The sequence below is a fragment of the Physeter macrocephalus genome, chromosome 7 (assembly GCF_002837175.3).
Source record: "Physeter macrocephalus isolate SW-GA chromosome 7, ASM283717v5, whole genome shotgun sequence".
Lineage (NCBI taxonomy): Eukaryota > Metazoa > Chordata > Mammalia > Artiodactyla > Physeteridae > Physeter > Physeter macrocephalus.
The window spans coordinates 74586348-74604384 of NC_041220.1; the positions used below are offsets into that span (position 1 = coordinate 74586348).

The 18037-nt window shown below is 35.4% G+C and overlaps 1 protein-coding gene across 8 annotated transcripts in view; it reads right to left on the reverse strand.

Moving 5' to 3' along the window:
* WDFY3 (WD repeat and FYVE domain containing 3) overlaps window positions 1–18037 on the reverse strand; it is a 275458-nt gene that overhangs the window by 32418 nt on the left and 225003 nt on the right. For 7 of the 8 annotated variants that reach the window (XM_055086060.1, XM_028492000.2, XM_028492003.2 and 4 more), the window contains 7 exons: window positions 15319–15372; window positions 12931–13099; window positions 10363–10526; window positions 7683–7831; window positions 5848–5968; window positions 5048–5133; window positions 3445–3525 (listed from right to left, as the gene is read on the reverse strand). In XM_055086060.1, the coding sequence (XP_054942035.1) occupies window positions 3445–3525; window positions 5048–5133; window positions 5848–5968; window positions 7683–7831; window positions 10363–10526; window positions 12931–13099; window positions 15319–15372 (824 nt within the window). The remainder of the gene's footprint in view (window positions 1–3444; window positions 3526–5047; window positions 5134–5847; window positions 5969–7682; window positions 7832–10362; window positions 10527–12930; window positions 13100–15318; window positions 15373–18037) is intronic. The other variant, XM_028492001.2, reaches the window with a different exon arrangement.

Sequence of the window (18037 nt, forward strand, 5' to 3'; positions counted from 1 at the left end):
GGAAGGTTATACCTTTCTAAGAATTTGTCCATTTCTTCCAGGTTGTCCATTTTATTGGCATAGAGTTGCTTGCAGTAGTCTCCTATGATGCTTTGTATTTCTGTGGTGTGCGTTGTAACTTTTCCTTTTTCATTTCTAAGTTTATTGATTTGAGTCCTCTCCCTCTTTTTCCTGATGAGTCTGGCTAAAGGTTTATCAATTTTATATTCTCAAAGAACCAGCTTTTAGTTTTATTGATCTTTGCTATTGTTTTTTGTTTCTATTTCATTTATTTCTGCTCTGATCTTTATGATTTCTTTCCTTCTCCTAACTTTGGGTTTCGTTTGTTCTTCTTTCTCTAGCTCCTTTAGGTGTAAGGTTAGATTGTTTATTTGAGATATTTCTTGTTTCTTGAGGTAGGACTGTATTGCTATAAACTTCTGTCTTAGAACTGCTTTTGCTGCATCCCATAGGTTTTGGATCATCATGTTTTTGTTGTCAGTGGACTCCAGGTATTTTTTGATTTCCTCTTTGATTTCTTCAGTGATCTCTTGGTTATTTAGTAATGTATTATTTAGCCTCCATGTGTTTGTGTTGTTTATGTTTTTTTCCCTGTAATTTATTTCTAATCTCATAGCCTTGTGGTTGGAAAAAATGCTTGGTATGATTTCAATTTTCATAAATTTACCAAGGCTTGATTTGTAACCCAAGATGTGATCTATCCTAGAGAATGTTCTGTGTGCACTTGAGAAGAAAGTGTAATCTGCTGTTTTCGGCTGGAATGTCCTATAAATATCAATTAAATCCATCTGGTCTCTTGTGTCTTTTAAAGTTTGTGTTTCCTTATTAATTTTCTGTCTGGATGATCTGTCCATTGGTGTAAGTGAGGTGTTAAAGTGTCCCACTATTACTGTGTTACTGTCGATTTCCTCTTTTATAGCTGTTAGCATTTGCCTTATGTATTGAGGTACTCCTATGTTAGGTGCATATATATTTATAATTGTTACATCTTCTTCTTGGATTGATCCCTTGATCATTATGTAGTGTCCTTCCTTGTCTCTTGTAACATTATTTTAAAGTCTATTTTATCTGATATGAGTATAGGTACTCCAGCTTTCTTTTGATTTCCATTTGCATGGAATATCTTTTTCCATCCCCTCACTTTCAGTCTGTATGTGTCCCTAGGTCTGAAGTGGGTCTCTTATAGAAAGCATATATACGGGTCTTGCTTTTGTATCCATTCAGCGAGTCTGTGTCTTCTGTATGGAGCATTTAATCCATTCACATTTAAGGTAATTATCGATATGTATGTTCCTATTATCATTTTCTTAATTGTTTTGGGTTTGCATTTGTAGGTCCTTTTCTTCTCTTGTTTTACCCACTTAGAGAAGTCCCTTTAGCATTTGTTGTAGAGCTGGTTTGGTGGTGCTGAATTCTCTTAGCTTTTGCTTGTCTGTAAAGCTTTTGATTTCTCCATCGAATCTGAATGAGATCCTTGCCTGTCATTTTTCCCTTGTTGCTTTTAATAATTTTTCTTTGTCTTTAATTTTTGCCAATTTGATTACTATGTGTCTTGGTGTGTTTCTCCTTGGGTTTATCCTGCCTGGGACTCTCTGCGCTTCCTAGATTTGGGTGGCTATTTTCTTGCCCAAGTTTGGGAAGTTTTTGACTATAATCTCTTGAAATATTTTCTTGGTTCCTTTCTCTCTCTCTCTCTTCTCCTTCTGGGACAATTATAATGCAAATGTTAATGCACTTAATGTTGTCCCAGAGGTCTCTTAGGCTGTCTTCATTTCTTTTCATTCTTTTCCCTTTATTCTGTTCCATGGCAGTGAATTCCACCATTCTGTCTTCCAGGTCACTTATCCATTCTTCTGCCTCAGTTTTTCTGCTATTGATCCCTTCTAGTGTATTTTTCATTTCAGTTATTGTATTGTTCTTCTCTGTTTGTCTGTTCTTTAATTCTTCTAGGTCTTTGTTAAACATTTCTTGCATCTTCTTGATCTTTGCTGCCATTCTTTTTCCGATGTCCTGGATCATCTTCACTATCATTATTCTGAATTCTTTTTCTGGAAGGTTGCCTATCTCCACTTCATTTAGTTGTTTTTCTGGGGTTTTATCTTGTTCCTTCATGTGGCACATAGTCCTCTCTTTTCATTTTGTCTATCTTTCTGTGAATGTGGTTTTCTTTCCACAGCCTGCAGGATTGTAGTTCTTCTTGCTTCTGCTGTCTACTGCTTCTTTTCTAATGGATTATAAAGGGCTACCAGTTCCTGAGTGCCTGAAAATGAAGCTGGGTATACAGATTCTTGAAATGGTTGTATCATCCAAAAGACTTCCTAAGATTAAAAGCAGCTGAAAAGAGCACAAAGGAACCATGATAGGTTTGAACACACAAAAACAGAAGTTTATATTTAAATGTAAGAAAAAAAAATTAAGAGAAAAACTTGGCAATTTGCAACAAATATGACAAGCAAAGGGATAATATGCTATTACTGAAAAATCTCGTACACATTGATAATAAGGACTCAGAGGAGATGTTAACTAGACTTACTGAGGTGGTCATTTCACAATATATACAAAATTGAATTATTATACTGTTCACCTAAAACTAATGTAATGTCAATTATATCTGAAAAAAAAAAACTACAAAAAAAAACTAAACCACCACCACCACCACCAATAAAGAACTCAGTGAAAAAAAATGGGCAAAAGTTACAGATAATTCATAAATGATCATTTTAAATGGCTAACAAATATATACAGAGCTCAAGATTTCTAATATGAAAAGAAATGCACATTTAAAAACAAAGCATCTTTAAAAATTGGTAAAAGTGAAAAAGTAAATATAAAAAGCTGGTATCTACTGAGATAAGCAAACTTATCCCCTATCGGTGGAATACAGATGTGTATAATTTTTATAGAAATCTAGCTGGTTTCGTATATTAAGAGTCTTAAAATTCATACCATTTTACTACGGGAATTTTATCCTAAAAAAATAATGAGGTATCACATTTGCATTATTGTAACAGGTAAAGATGAACTATCCAAAAACAAGAGAATGCTTTATACATATGATGAAGGGCTAGTAAATAAAGGCAAAGTTTCTAAAGAATTTTTTAAAACCAGGAGGAAATATTTACATATAAGACTGAATAGAAGACGCAGAATAAAAATCTGTGTTTTTAGTATGGACTCTATTATGCACATAGGAATATACGCATGCTTAAAAGATTAAAGGGAATTGATCAAAATGTGATCAATTTGACACTGATCTGACATGAGTGATCATGCATAAATTTTCTCTTTTTTTTTTTCTAGTTTTCTAGTTTTCAGTAGTTAAAAATTTTTTGCAAACCCCTGGTAGGGTGGCGGAACACTCATTAAAATATTAAGTAATACTGTCTGATAGAAATGATCCAACTGCAGTATTAAACTGTAATGTGCAAGAAGCAAGCAACCTACCCCTGCTCCACGCTTGTGTTTGGTCGTTGCCCAGACACAGACTCTGAACTGTCAGTTAGAGATGGCACTACAGCCAAAAACCTGGAAAATTTAAAAACAGTATAAAATTGGAAATGACGTTTCAGTCAGGATCTAATGGGAACTTACAAAAGCATGATTCATTTAGATCTTAATTGCTGCATTTACCCCTCCACTACTCAGTAAATGGCAGGCAAAGGGAATATACAATAATTAGAACATTCTGTAACAAAAAAGGGTAGGATGATGGCTTCCAAAGCCATATATAAAGATCCATAGCAAAATCTATCATTTTGGATTTTTACATATGCTGCCACATTACTTGAAGAAAAAGCCTGACACACTGAATCACAGGAATTAAGTCAACTTAATGATGTCCTAAAGAGTGATTAAAAGCTAAATATTTACATGACAGTCAGTAGTGCTAACAGCTAAACAAATGATAGGACAGAGACATCTCTAACAAATGAAAATATATACATGATAAGAACCTTTATGTGACACTATTATAATTATTTTCAGAGTTGCTCATAATGTCAACATACATTTTTTAAGGGTAAAAAAGAATTGTGGGAAAATTCTTGGAATGAATGTGGACCTTGACCTTGGCATATACACAGACATTTCTCAGATAAAGACAATCTCATCTCTTTGCCACAGCTTCTAGTTGGGAGGAGCAGATAATTTACTAACACTGAATGCAATTATCACCTTTAGAAATTCACAAGATAGGTAACTAAAATTTCAGTCATTTACTTAGCTCTTGCCAATCAACATCCACAGGAACTTTATTTGAAGAACCTCCCTCATTTCCCTCATGCTCACAGGTAGTATTACTGTACTGCAATGATAAGCAATGTTGCTTGGTATTAGTCATTCCTCACTTGAAATACAAAACTTCCCTAATAGAGGGACTGCCAGGATCTACACCACTCTTCAAAGAATAAGAGGGCTCTCATATTATATTATGGTAAGTTCATAAAAGCCTTACTATTCACATGCCCAACAGAAGTATTTTCAAGCACATGGAAATATACTATTTTTCTTTTATAAGATAAAATTTAAACACGGTTTACCAAAAATGAAATATGGTTAGATTACATCAACTGCTTTACTTGGCTATGCTACTTTTTCAGGGATGAAGGTATCCAACTTCTCTTCCAAAGTCAGAAAAGTCTCATACGAATATAAATTCTAAGGAAACTCAGGCTCTGCATTCAATAGCAAGGTATGACACTGTCTTCTTTTTGGTAAATACGAAAGAAGCCTATTTTGAATCTGAAGTATTATTTTTTTAAGCTCCAGTTTCATCATCCTTTTACACTTAGAGACATGGGACTTTATCACTAAGGTGGCTTTTGATGCTATCTACTAAAAGTTACCAGAAGGAAAAATGTGATTTCAAAATAGAATAGCATCAGAAGAATCACATTTCAAGAGGCTGGCAAAAATGAAACAAACATTTTCTTCAAAGAAGTTAATTCATGGATTTAACAGATATTTAAAAAACTAGCTGAACTGGCAATGCTTTACCCTCCCATTTCTTCCTATGACAGCATTATGAAGTATTCCTAATAAACAATACCTTTGATAGACTTTGTTTCTAATTCCTTTTTGAAAGGCAAGGAGGTAATTCCGTCCATCTCCAGAGAAAACTTCCACAGCAATAGGCTGAAATGATCAGAGGGAAAAACATTAAGAAAAAACACAAATAGGGTTATATATTAACTTTTCCACTATGAATTTCTATAATGTTGAAGAAACTGACTTGTTGACTGAAGAACATTTTTAGAGTCATGAATTCCCAGCAGATTAAATTACACAATAAACAGTACCAGTTTGTTTTGCTCAATTTGTTTCTAAAATCTTTAACAGAATAATGGTAAAATAATTATAAAATTATAATTTTGTAAATTTATAGTGAGAATGCAATTTTTATATAAAAAGAAAATTATAATACAAATTTGGATAGCTATAGGGAAAGAGGGATAACAAAATATCACTCAAAGTTTTAGGTTGTGTTTTTTTTGTTTTTTTTTTTAAGAAAGGGGATGGGGGCTTCCCTGGTGGCGCAGTGGTTGAGAGTCCACCTGCCGATGCAGGGGACATGGGTTCGTGCCCCGGTCCGGGAAGATCCCACATGCCGCAGAGCGGCTAGGCCACGGGAGAGGCCACAACAGTGGGAGGCCCGCATACCGCAAAAAAAAAAAAAAAAAAAAAAAAAAAAAAGAAGGGGGATGTATTGTAAAGTTATGCACCCATGTGACATGAGCTTGTCTATCATACAACCAAATCTAATACTCTAAGGAATAATGTGGATCCTATCATGTACACATCCTCTAAGTAAAGGAACCTGACAAGACGTTTATTACTAAATCAACCCACCTGCAGGAGATACCTCCTTTTATGAACTTCCTTGATATCTTCATAGGCAAAAATGCTGCATGTTCTCTTGAGTTGACTGGGGCCTTGCCTGGCTCCTCTAGGGATAATTGGCTCATGCATACTATAGGCAGCCCAGAGAAAGGAGATAATAAAAACACAACAAGAGATAAATTCACTGTTCAATAAAGAGTGTGTTATTTTCAACATGTGAAGAGAAGCAGGAATCGATATATCTGAATATTTAGTTTAAAAAAGACATACCTTTAAGAGAATAATTTGGTAGCTACTCAGTATACCAGAAACCCTCTTTGATGAATATAACTTAAAAAAAATCCTATTCATGCTGTCAGGGCTTATCCATCAGGCACAGCTGGCAAGTGCCAAGGCCTATATTCTTTTAGGGGGTCCAAGAAAATGTTTTAATTTCTTTTAAAATCAAAAGAAAAAACTGAACTTTTAGGTAGAAGAAAATGTTTTAATATATAATATGAATATATTCATCTTTAAACCAACACAGTCAGAAAAACATCATTTTAGGTATCTTTATATGTAGGAAGAGGCCCGTAAAAGTCATAATGTGGCCCTGACTGCTACTGAAAGTAATTATTTGAAATATCTCCTAGCAATGAAGATGACCATGTCCACATTCACAGTGCATGTTAGGTGCTCAAAATGTTAAAGGAAGAGAAGAGCGTGTTGATTTTCTAAGCCTTAAGCTTTTTCATCTTCCTTTGGGCTTTGTCTGTCTCTGGGTTTTCCATTACCCACTGTCACGTCCATCACAGGGCTGGCAGAAGAAAGGGAAGATGGATAAACTCAGTCAGTTATTTCCTGCCTGTGCTTCAGTCACACTGCTTCTAGGGTACTCAGAGGACATGGATGCTCTTACATTTGTTAGAGTATTACACAGCTGCCTGTAGTTTCTCTACAACTGTGTTTGCACTGAAATTTGAAAAAAAGAACAATTTACAAATTCAGAATGCTTTATAAATATATAGATTATAATACAAAGAACTTACATCTAGTGCTATTAATGCATAGCAATAAATTTTATTTAGTTTTCGTTTTGATAAATAAGGCAAATTTGTCTCTTATAGCCTTGAAATAACTATTACTCTGGTGAATATTTAATGACGGATGCACAAAAACTGAGAGATAATATTACTTGAAACACAATTTTTGCATTAAAAAAAAACTATGTAGGGGCTTCCCTGGTGGCGCAGTGGTTGAGAATCCACCTGCTGATGCAGGGGACATGGGTTCGTGCCCCGGTCCAGGAAGATCCCACATGCCACGGAGCGGCTGGGCCCGTAAGCCATGGCTGCTGAGCCTGCGCGTCCGGAGCCTGCGCTCCGCAATGCGAGAAGCCACAACAGTGAGAGGCCCGCATACCGAAAAAAAACAAACAAAAAAACTATGTAGGACTTCCCTGGTGGCACAGTGGGTAAGAATCCGTGTGCCAAGCAGGGGACGCAGGTTCGAGCCCCGGTCTGGGAAGATCCCACATGCCGCAGAGCAACTAAGCCCATGCACCACAACTACTGAGCCTGTGCTCTAGAGCCTAAGAGCCACCAACTACTGAGCCTGCGTGCCACAACTACTGAAGCCTGCGCACCTAGAGCCCGTGCTCCGCAACAAGAGAAGCCTCCACAATGAGAAGCCTGCGCACCACAACGAAGAGTAGCCCCCGGTCGCCACAACTAGAGAAAGCCTGCGTGCAGCAATGAAGACCCAATGCAGCCAAAAAAAAAAAAGAAAAAAACCAAACAAACCCATGTAGATATACTGCTTTCTAAAGATAGATGTACTTTGTGTCTCTTCATTCATTTACTTACTTTGGAGGTAAGGTTTCAATATCTCTTATTTCCCTGGTTGCTGTCATTGTAAATCCATCAATCACATAAAAATGCTCTTTACCAAAAAGAAGTAGCCCTTCACTGGTATCTAGCCCCTGGACTCGAGCACAGCGGTACATGTGTTGGATCTATAAAGAAAACCATAAACATTCATTAATATAGTTTTAAAAAATCAGGTAATTTCTTTTTTTGATATAAATGAAGCAAAATGTCTTTAAACATGGATTTAATGGGCAAACAAGATTTTATGAAGATGTCACTCTGTGATGGCATCCCCTGAGCTAAGCATATTAACCAGAGTTTAAGCATATTAAAAAGAATAGCTAAGACTGCAGTCTGAGTTGCAGTTGACTTCAGTAAAAGGAAACAACCATTACTCATATCCATCCACCCAATCCACTTATCCTAATATTCACTGAGTACTAACTCCATGCCAGGCACATGTGTACTAGGCTCTACAGTCAGTGAACAAGTTAGAAGAGGAAGGAGACAGACACAAACTTTGCAGGAAAGGGAATTAAGGCATACATGTGAGGAGATTAGGATTGTGCCCTGGGCCAGGCAGGATGATACAGAGTGAAAAAGGTATGCAGAGCCTGACAATCCTGAGTGAATTCCCAGTTCTGTTGTTTAACTATAGATTTGGTCAAATTTCTTAATGTTTCTGGGCTTCTGTGTCTTCATATAAGTTTCAAATATACTTCAATGGCTTGTCATGAGAGTTAGTGAGACAATGTACATAATCATGTTAGGAATTGTTGGCTGTCTTCTCTTCCACATAGCTTACTTTCCTCTTTTTCCATAACAACCCCTGGAACTGGAGTTGTGGAATTTGTCTCTATTTGCTCTCCACTGGAGTCTGCCTGCCTGGCAGCCTGTTGTGCCATTGTAAAAAGCCAAACTTGGCAGAAGTTGCATTTTCCTCATAGAAGGAAGGACTTGCTAAATCTCTCAATGTTAGCAGTGTTTTCTTTCCAACAGGCAGGATCTAGTCCTTAGTAAAAATTCTTTCTTGCTTACACTCAGTTCAACATGAATCAAGAAAAAAAAAAATCAGCAATTAAATCAGAGTCAAACAAATGTCAAATAAATGTCAGTCTAAATACACCTCCTGCACTATTCAAACTTACAGCAATTAGAGCAAAAACTGTACTCATGAGTTTAAAAAGTTTAAAAAATGACAGCATCAGAAAATAGATTTTCTAAAATATGCAAATATAAGTTAATTTTCATCACCACATCTGAACTACTTCAATAATAAAAACTTAGAATGTTACAGGAGAAAAACTGACATACTTTTAAAATAACTCTATTGTAAGTATACACACAGAAAAAAATGTTTATTTCATAAGTGCATAGCTTGATGAATTTTCAAATGCTTAAAATATGATGCAACCAGCATCCAGATCAAGAAACAGAACATTCCCAAGACCCCAGAAGCCTCTCTTGTGCTTCCTTCAGATCTAATGTACTTTTATAGTTACATACTTTTTTCTTTTTATGTTTTCATTCAAGATTAATCAGGCCATATATTTCAACAGAATTTAAAAAATTAAACCCTAATTTCTAGTTACTATTTCTTAGTGGATAAGATTTCAAGTGTTATACCAAGATCTACTATAATAGGCAAAACAACCTTTAAAAAGGTGATACTCACTACACACTCAATTCATTAATTCCTTTACTCATTTATCCCTTTATTTATTCAACCAATCACTCCTTCATTCAAGGTTTACTGAGTTTCTATCAGGTGACTGGAACTGTGTAAGGCACTGGGACAGAAATAAGAAACAGTGCCTGCCTCAAAAGAGCTCACTATCTAGGTGAAGAGACAGACACAGGAACAAATAATAATAACATGATAAAATGAGTGATATATATAAGGCTTTATAAAAGCATAGAGGAGGGTGTCTAACTAAGCCTGAGTTCGCAAGACAGTGAAGGAAAGCTTCCTCTGTGTGAGCATTAAAGACATCCAGATAAATGATGTTGCATCAAATGGGAGTTACTAGGATAGAGGTTACGCAAGTGATGGAAAGAGGGGCATTTAGGCAGAGAACACAATGAGTAAAGCGCAGAGTAAAGAAATATCATTGTAGTGAACTGCAAGGGACAAAATGCAGGGGGCTCAGGCTACGTGGCAGAGTCAGTAAAGTGAGCCTGGACGTGTCGCAGGGTATAAGAGGCTGAGAGAAACAGGAAGGCAAAGTAGTCTTTTGTGAATGAAGCACAGCAGGGGTTAAGCACAAGGCTGGGGATGATGGGCTAGTTGAAGTTGCTTGTGTGGTTACTGGAATTACAAAGGTATAGGAAAAAATACAGGGCCAAATTACTGAATGGGTTGTGTACATGGGTTTGAAATGAGAATTATGGCAAAAGTTGCAGCCTAATAAAGGGTTTAGAGGAAACAGTGAACTAGGTGTCAATTGTTAATACTATATCTGATGCAACTTCTTGCTGTTCAGTGTGTTCAGAGAGGTCAGAAAACCCTACAGATGAAAAAGATGCAGAGTGTTGAACCCAAAAGGGCGCCTACTACTGATTTCACTGCAGAGGCTAAAATATTTATCTTTGGCTGCCAGATAAATACCCTTCAACTAGTCTTGTAAAATGGAAACAAACCACTTAATACAATCCCTCCTTTTCAGAAGTAAGGCACCTTTTCTCCCTCTTCTAATAGGCGCAGCAGGGTGGCGTTGTCCGTCTTCTCCTCCTCTTCTATAGAGCTACCCTCAGCAATCTGGTCTTGCAGCTGCTCCTGGGTCTCCTCATCTCCTCCATCAGGTGCAGATCGAGACCGTTTTAGAGGCGGCTTGACCAGTCCTGCAGAATAGAGCCAAGAGGGTCATGTCGTCTTGCTGGGGTCATTTGGGAGCCGTTTAGTCTCATGTAGTCCCTCCTCTACATTTCCAATTTGAGATAGTTCTGGAAGGTATGGGGAGGCAGCACAGTTCAGTGGTCAACAGCACAGGCTCTGGAGTTAAACAGCTTCATGACCTTGGAGTATTATTTGTCCCCTCTGAACCTCAGTTTCTCATCTATAAAACCGGGACAAGAATACTATCTATCATGGATACCAGGAGGATTGCTGGAGGACTAAATGAGGTAATTCATGTAAAGTGTTTAGTATCATGCATAATAAATAGTAAATTCTCAGTAAGTGTCAGATGATGATGATAAACAGAGGGCTTAGCATAATTAATGGTAAAAGTGGTGGTGCTAATGGGCAGGTGTCATTGAGGGGATACCCTCAATAAATGACCAGTCATTATCAGAAACAAAAATAAGGACAGCAAGTTATAAACATGATTATAAGAGATTCCACCTACTTGGAGGGCCCATGAGGACTACTTCAAGACTCATATTACAAGTGGCAGTATGGTCATTCATACAAGAATGAATTTGATTAAATCATCAGGTCATAAAGAATAAGAACACAATTCTTTTAAAAATATAGGGCCAGACAATTTAATGTGCCACATAAGTTAACATTTTACTGCCTACATTTTGATAATTTTTGATAATTTATTGATTTTATTGATAATCACATGAAATTAAAATCAGCTGATGAAAGTAACCACTGATAACCCAGAGTATGGGAAGCACTCAAAATAAACTCTAAATCTCACATTTAATTTAATACTCTTTAGTTCTATACCAAAAAAAGTAATTTTGTATCTACCAATGATAGTTACACTAAGTATTTTGGAAAAACATAAATCAGCCTGTTAGAATCCTATCCTTTGAACACAAGTTATCAGAGGTTCTTCTCTGCCTTGGGAAGAACCTCATTTTCACATGTGAAAGAGTATAATAAATAAACAAGAAAGATCAAGTCCTGCTGAGAATATCCACAAGGGGAAAAGCTTCCAGCTGCTTTATTTTTAGTTTGACGAATCAGAACCTCCAACTCTATGTCTAGCATAGCATCTTGCATATCATAGTAGTGACACCAATATTTGTAGTTTTAGCTCAATTAGACATTAGGAAAATGAGGCCAAGAGAAGTTAAATTCCAATGACCCAAACACAAGACATCACAAACTCTGTGAATTATACACCGTGGTTATAGCCAGGAAATACAACTTTGGACCCATCTCAATAACCTTGCTGATGCAGTGTCAAGAAATGAAAAGGTTGAAAACTTTGTTCAACTAATAAAAGTTTCAGTGATTCTATGAAAATGTTAGATGGATTATGAAATGTTTAGTAATTCATAGTTATCACAGGAGAGAACAGGTATAATGTAACAGGAGAAACTGATCACAATTGCAGATAAATTTTTTTGTTGACATGGTCATATACTGTTAGTTTTTTATCAATGAGATCTGAAAATAATTTTAAATTTAGAGTTCTTAATTTATATTCTAGGGCTTTATCTGTAGACTACGCCAAGACTTTTGAATTTATGATAAATCAGAGGCTTAAAAAATTAAAACAACGGACGGATTTACTTATTCAATATTGACTGAATTCCCATTTTATGCTAGGCATGTGCCAAAATCTATAAAGTGAGAGGAGAAATAATCTCTGCCTCTGAGAAACTTATAATTTAGGAAAACATAAAGCAGTGAAAGAAATCACTGAAATTGCTATAAAAGATAGGAGCAAAGTGCTATTGGAGGACAGCAGAGTTGGAAAAGCCTTCAGAGGAGGACAGTTTGACCAGTATCTTCAAGACAGGGTAGGTCCAGATAACAGAGAAGCTGTAGCAAGAGGGCAGAGGGCACACATATGCAAAAGTACAGAATCAAAAAGTCCATGGCCATTTCAATCCAATTCATCACCATATGCATGTCTTTCTAGGCTCATAAAGTATAGCTTTGGAATAATCTGTCTTAGCTCATTGGAAGAAAGACCATTATTTCTTACTGTTAGCCAACATGCACTAATGACACATTTAGTGGTTGTTTTAGTTTTATATATATTTATTTAGTTTTCAGGGCCTTAACTTAAAATATCAGGCACCACTGAGAATTCTGCCAGATACAGTGAAAAAAAATTATCAAGCCAACAGGCACACTACATTCATCTGTAGGCAATAAAGAAGAGCCAGTCTCTTTAGTTCTGATATAGAAATCAATCTTTAAGAAGGGTGTGATAGTAAAATATGTACGGATACTTTTAGGTTGGCCCTACTGTTTATAGTTGTTAATATTTTCATATAGATTCAAGTAAAAGGAACGCTCCCAAATGGTTTTTAATTAAAATCAGAGAGGAAGGCTGACCTTTGACTTTAGCAATAGTGTCTTCACCATGCTCTGGTTCTTGTTGAGTAGCTTCACCTTCCGAACTCTCTACGATGGCATCTTGGACAATGGCTGGGTTGCCAGAGGCTAGTCGCATGTAGTATTCTTTACTGTCATAACTTATGGCTCTTCTGTATCGAGCAGGTTTCTAAGAAACAACAAAAGGAAAGGACTCAGATAATTTATCTCCAAGAATTAATAGACTGTATTTATACAGGGTAAACCCACAGTCTTTTGGATTAAGTTTCTCTATTTTTAAATTGCTCTGATTTAAAAAAAAATATATAAAACAACAATATTAGCAGCTTTGTTCCTCCCGAAAAAAGAAACACATCATCTTTAGCCAAATGTTTCCATGTTAGTACAGTACAGCCTCACTGATGCATCAGTACAGTAGAGAGAATGCCCAGTGTTGGAGAGCATCAAGTTGCAAGGGGATGTCTAGTTTCTGAGGAGCCTGAAACCTTGCTTCCACCCCAAGTAAACAGGCCTAAAGGGCTATCCATTCAGTTGGAATTACCTGTGTGAGTGTTTACTTCAGATATTTGGAGGTAGGGACCCAGAACTGCCCTGTTCCCATATTCCCATGCCTCTCTGGAACTCTGGAAATGGCCCAAACCTTCAGAGAGTCCTGACCCAATATGGAATCGACCGGCTTCAGGCCAGATGACACTGTTTGGTTGGCCTGCCACACCAAGCTGGTATGTCTAATTTGCTAAAACATCCTGTTGTTTGTTGTGTAAAAGAATGTGATCCATAAACTTACTAACTAAATGAGTATATCAAGAACATATAAGTCCATTTTGAAGAAGAAATTAATTATGTAGAAATATTACAAAAGATTTACCTTTTTGGTGTATGATACAAGAGCATTTCCTTTTCAGAATAATTAATATTTATCCTAAAAACAGGTTCTCTGATTGACCCAAACTTTTTTTTTCTTAAAACAATAGATAATGAAAAATTGAGGTCTAAAATTTCCTACAAAAATGTAAAACCATAGGGAAAAGTTTATATGTATACAGGTTGATCACAATGAGACCCAGACTTTAAATTAACAATTAAGAAAAAGACAGGGTTTGAAACATGCTTAAAGACCTTCCCTTTCTAAACATTATCTTACCTTTCCTTTCCTATGAATGTCTAATTGAAAGTATTCTATCAGCCTAACTCTTCGACTCAGGTAGTTATATGTAGTGTCTACAATAATGCTTATTTTAAGCAAGACCTTTTTAAAAAAATGATTTTCAACTAAAGTAGAAAACAAGTGTCCAACAGGAATATTTAGACTAAAATACTGAACCAATTTTGAGATGAAAAGATGCCTAACTCAAGCCACCATTACCCTTCTTTTAACTTCAGGTATAAAGTTAGAGAATGAAGAGAGCTGCAAGCTAACTGATGAATGATATGCAGCAAATGGAAACTGAAATATCTAACATCGGAAAGTACTGAAATGATGTAAAGAAAAATTACAGGTATGGAAGGAAGGATCTGATGAACCGACTAATAATACTGCAATATTTTTGAAATGAAAGCAGGGTAGTAAATTTTGTACTATAACAATTCTCTACATGAGATCTAACAATTATCTTCAACTCATAATTGTTCATTTTTAAAAAGGTGAAAGCATAGTTAGTGATGGGCAAGACAATGAATTAACAGATATGGGACAACATCTTGGTTACTGACTTCATATCTGACTTAAACTTGGAACTATAAGCATTTTCCCTTAAATATTTTGAGGTATATTTCTGTGACATTTCTGAACTGCATTTTTTTTTTTTTTTTTTTACTGAATTATGTACTGAATCCTTCTGGAAAAAGAAAACAATTATATAAATTTAAATTAATTAAAATAAATTAAAATTGTATTTTAAAAAGTGGTCATATATGCTTAGTTTCCATTTAGTTCCTTCTGATTGAAAAAGTAATTTTAAGAGAACACACTTGCATTCTCAAAATATATACTGTTTAATATCTAGAAGAATTAAATGAGTAATTGAAAAAACAAGTTGGTAGTGTCAGGCTGCCCATTACTAACATGCCTTGGGACTTGTTAGTTTAAGTGTGAAGCAGTACACATTTCACAGTGAGAACAGCGAATACTCAGCCTGTTAGTGAGCAGCATACAGACCCTACAAAGCTAATCAGAACAAAGCGAGAGAGATGAGGACATCTCTCAGCATGAATGAAATTCACTTTTCAATTCTAAGGAACTTACAGAAACAAATTGAAAGTCAACCCTTTAGGTTAGTCTAGTCTACCATGCACTAAAATAAAACAAAACAAAAACAAAATAACACAAAGGAAGAAAAACCAAAACTGCAAGTATTTTGCATTCTTTTATGGTATTTTGTGTTTTACCTTTTGAGGAATGATATCATCGGGTGTCTCAGGCTGTTTACTTGGGATCTCAGACTGAAAACAGGGTATTAAGTATAGACACATCAGAAAAAAATAACAAAGAACAACACAAAAATAAAATATTCTTGAGGACTGTATGGAATATGGAAGATGCACTCACACAAAATTAATATGATATCCTAAGCTGCTTGAAATAATCACTTAGCATCTTGTGATTATTTTCTCAATTAACCAAAGTAGTTTTAAAGTAAAAGAAACTACACTAAAATTCTCAAGGCTACTGAACAGGACAAACTTAAAAATCACACAGACAAAACTTCACCACAGGCTGCCAGTGTCGTGGATGATTTACAGGCAACTCTTTATACGGCTTCAAAGGAAAAAACAGAAAACCAGATAATAGAACCTAGTGCTAGCTATCACCTTCCACCTACCTTTTACTGTGTTTATCCCTAGATCTGTTTTGTAACAGAAGCAACTGGTTTAAACTATTATCTACAATATCCCATACCACAGAAATCACTAAGCGCTTGTAAGTGAAAAAACACCTTCCCATAAAAGCCCAAGGACCTATTTCCTTTGCTACCTTCACAGCTATGACCTCAGAAAGGCTGAAAGCAGAAGGGAGCCTGGATCATCAGCCTCCAAACCAAAAGTTTTTGTAAAAATTACTTTCTAAAGAATTAGGTAGTTACTCTATATTTTATTCTCAATAAAATCTCGACTAACAGGAAGGCAGTATCTGTTGAGCTGCAGTGTGTGACTTGTGCGTGTAAACACACAGACAGCTACAGACAGACAGTAACACATCCAAGAATCATTCCAATTTTTCTTCCTTTTCACAGTTTGTACCTGGAGATGACTTCTAGTACCTTTCCCTAGAGTAAATATGAGCAAGCAAAATGCTTTTACAGATGTTTGCTTCCCTTGGCAAAACAAACGTTGAACTACTGGGCATACTTTCAAATACTTAATATGGTTTTAATAAACCTCTCTCCTTAAAAGCAAACTTTTAAAAGCATACCTTATGTTGAAGGATAATCTTGAAAATATACATCTATGTTGTCAGTCCTGGTAAAGATTTGGGTTACACGAGTATTACTACACATTTGTTAAAACTCACTGAATGGTACACTTAGGATTTATATATTTCAATATATGTAAAATTTATGTCAATAAAAAAGAATTATGAACAAATGTTGAACTCTGTTGATATGCATGGGGAAGTATTTAGGGGTGAAGGGTACTGACTCTGCAACTCATTTTGAAATTAATAAAAAAACAAGGTAGATCACTGGATAGATATGTGAGAAACCAATATAGCAAAATGACCAATTACTATTGTCAAACCCAATTCTGATGTCCACTATATATCCCCAACCAGAATGTGGGCAGAGTCTGACATGTACACAATTGTATTTTCTCTGCAGCATACGGCACAGTGCTGGCTTTATACATATTTGCTCACTGAACCACTTACTGACTGAGGATCTTATTTTACTAAAAGGTACAGCATTCATTAGTGAAGATATATGTTATACTAATAATTTTAGTATTATCATAGCTCTCTTTAAACTTTTATAACTGAATTATTATTATAATTATGTTTATATAGAAACCTAAATTTTTCAAAGTCAGAATTTGTAGAAAATAATTTTATACTCCCTTTACTTCCAATTCTTCTATATTGCTGGCAATGGAATTTCTTGAATGAGATGCTTAGTTCCTATGAGTCCTGTGACATCTATATATTATATAAAAATATATATGCAGGCATCCACATGAGACTCCCTTAATTAGAAAAGGAACTTCAGGTAAGTCGTTTACCCTTCTGCCCCAAGCAGCCCACCATTAATAGGAAACGGTGAGGTCTTTGCCCCAGTGATATTTGCAAAGAATAGTAAATTTGTTTGAGATTATTATTCTGTGAAAATCAGGGGATTACAGAATTAAAACCTGGTTTTAGTACTTAAATATAACTTCTTAAATGGCAAAATATGGAATTTTATTCTCATTCCTTAGGATTCAGCGTAATTAGACAACTGCTTAAAAACCACCATATTTTGTGTTTTCATCATATCCCAGGCTCACATCTTAATATTTATAACTAATATTACCACTTAAAATACAGAATTACAGTACAATTCAGTATAGCTATTTTAGTTTTCAAAATGGTCCCCTAAGGAAAGTCCCTGTGCAAAGGGGATAAATTATTTTTATGTGAGATCAGATAATTTTCCACATGTACCTAAATTTTCTCAGGACAAAAAAATTATTGTTGTTCTCATTAAAACAATTTTAGTTGATAAACTTTCAAAGCTTTTGAGTCGGTGGCAAATGAAACACTCAAATATGTTCTACATTCTATAAATAAACAACTAATTTAAAAATAAAATTCAAAACTTATAATAAAAGGTAAGCTACTTTTTTAATACAGTATGTAGCATTATCCAGGTTTAAGAAATAAAACTTTAATGACTAAAGAAATAATCACTTGATTCATTTCTAATACATCAAAGATATTAAAACAAGAAATAACTTTTAAATCATCACTGTATTTCTTCAGTTCAATTAAGAGGCCTAAAGATTTAAATGTTACTTAAAACAATAATTGTTCTTAATAAATAAGGCAAATATCAAATCATTTGTCCTTACTCCAGGCAAAGCCTGTTTTACCTATCAAGAGGCCTTAAAAGCAATTTTCAGTTTGTACCTGTTA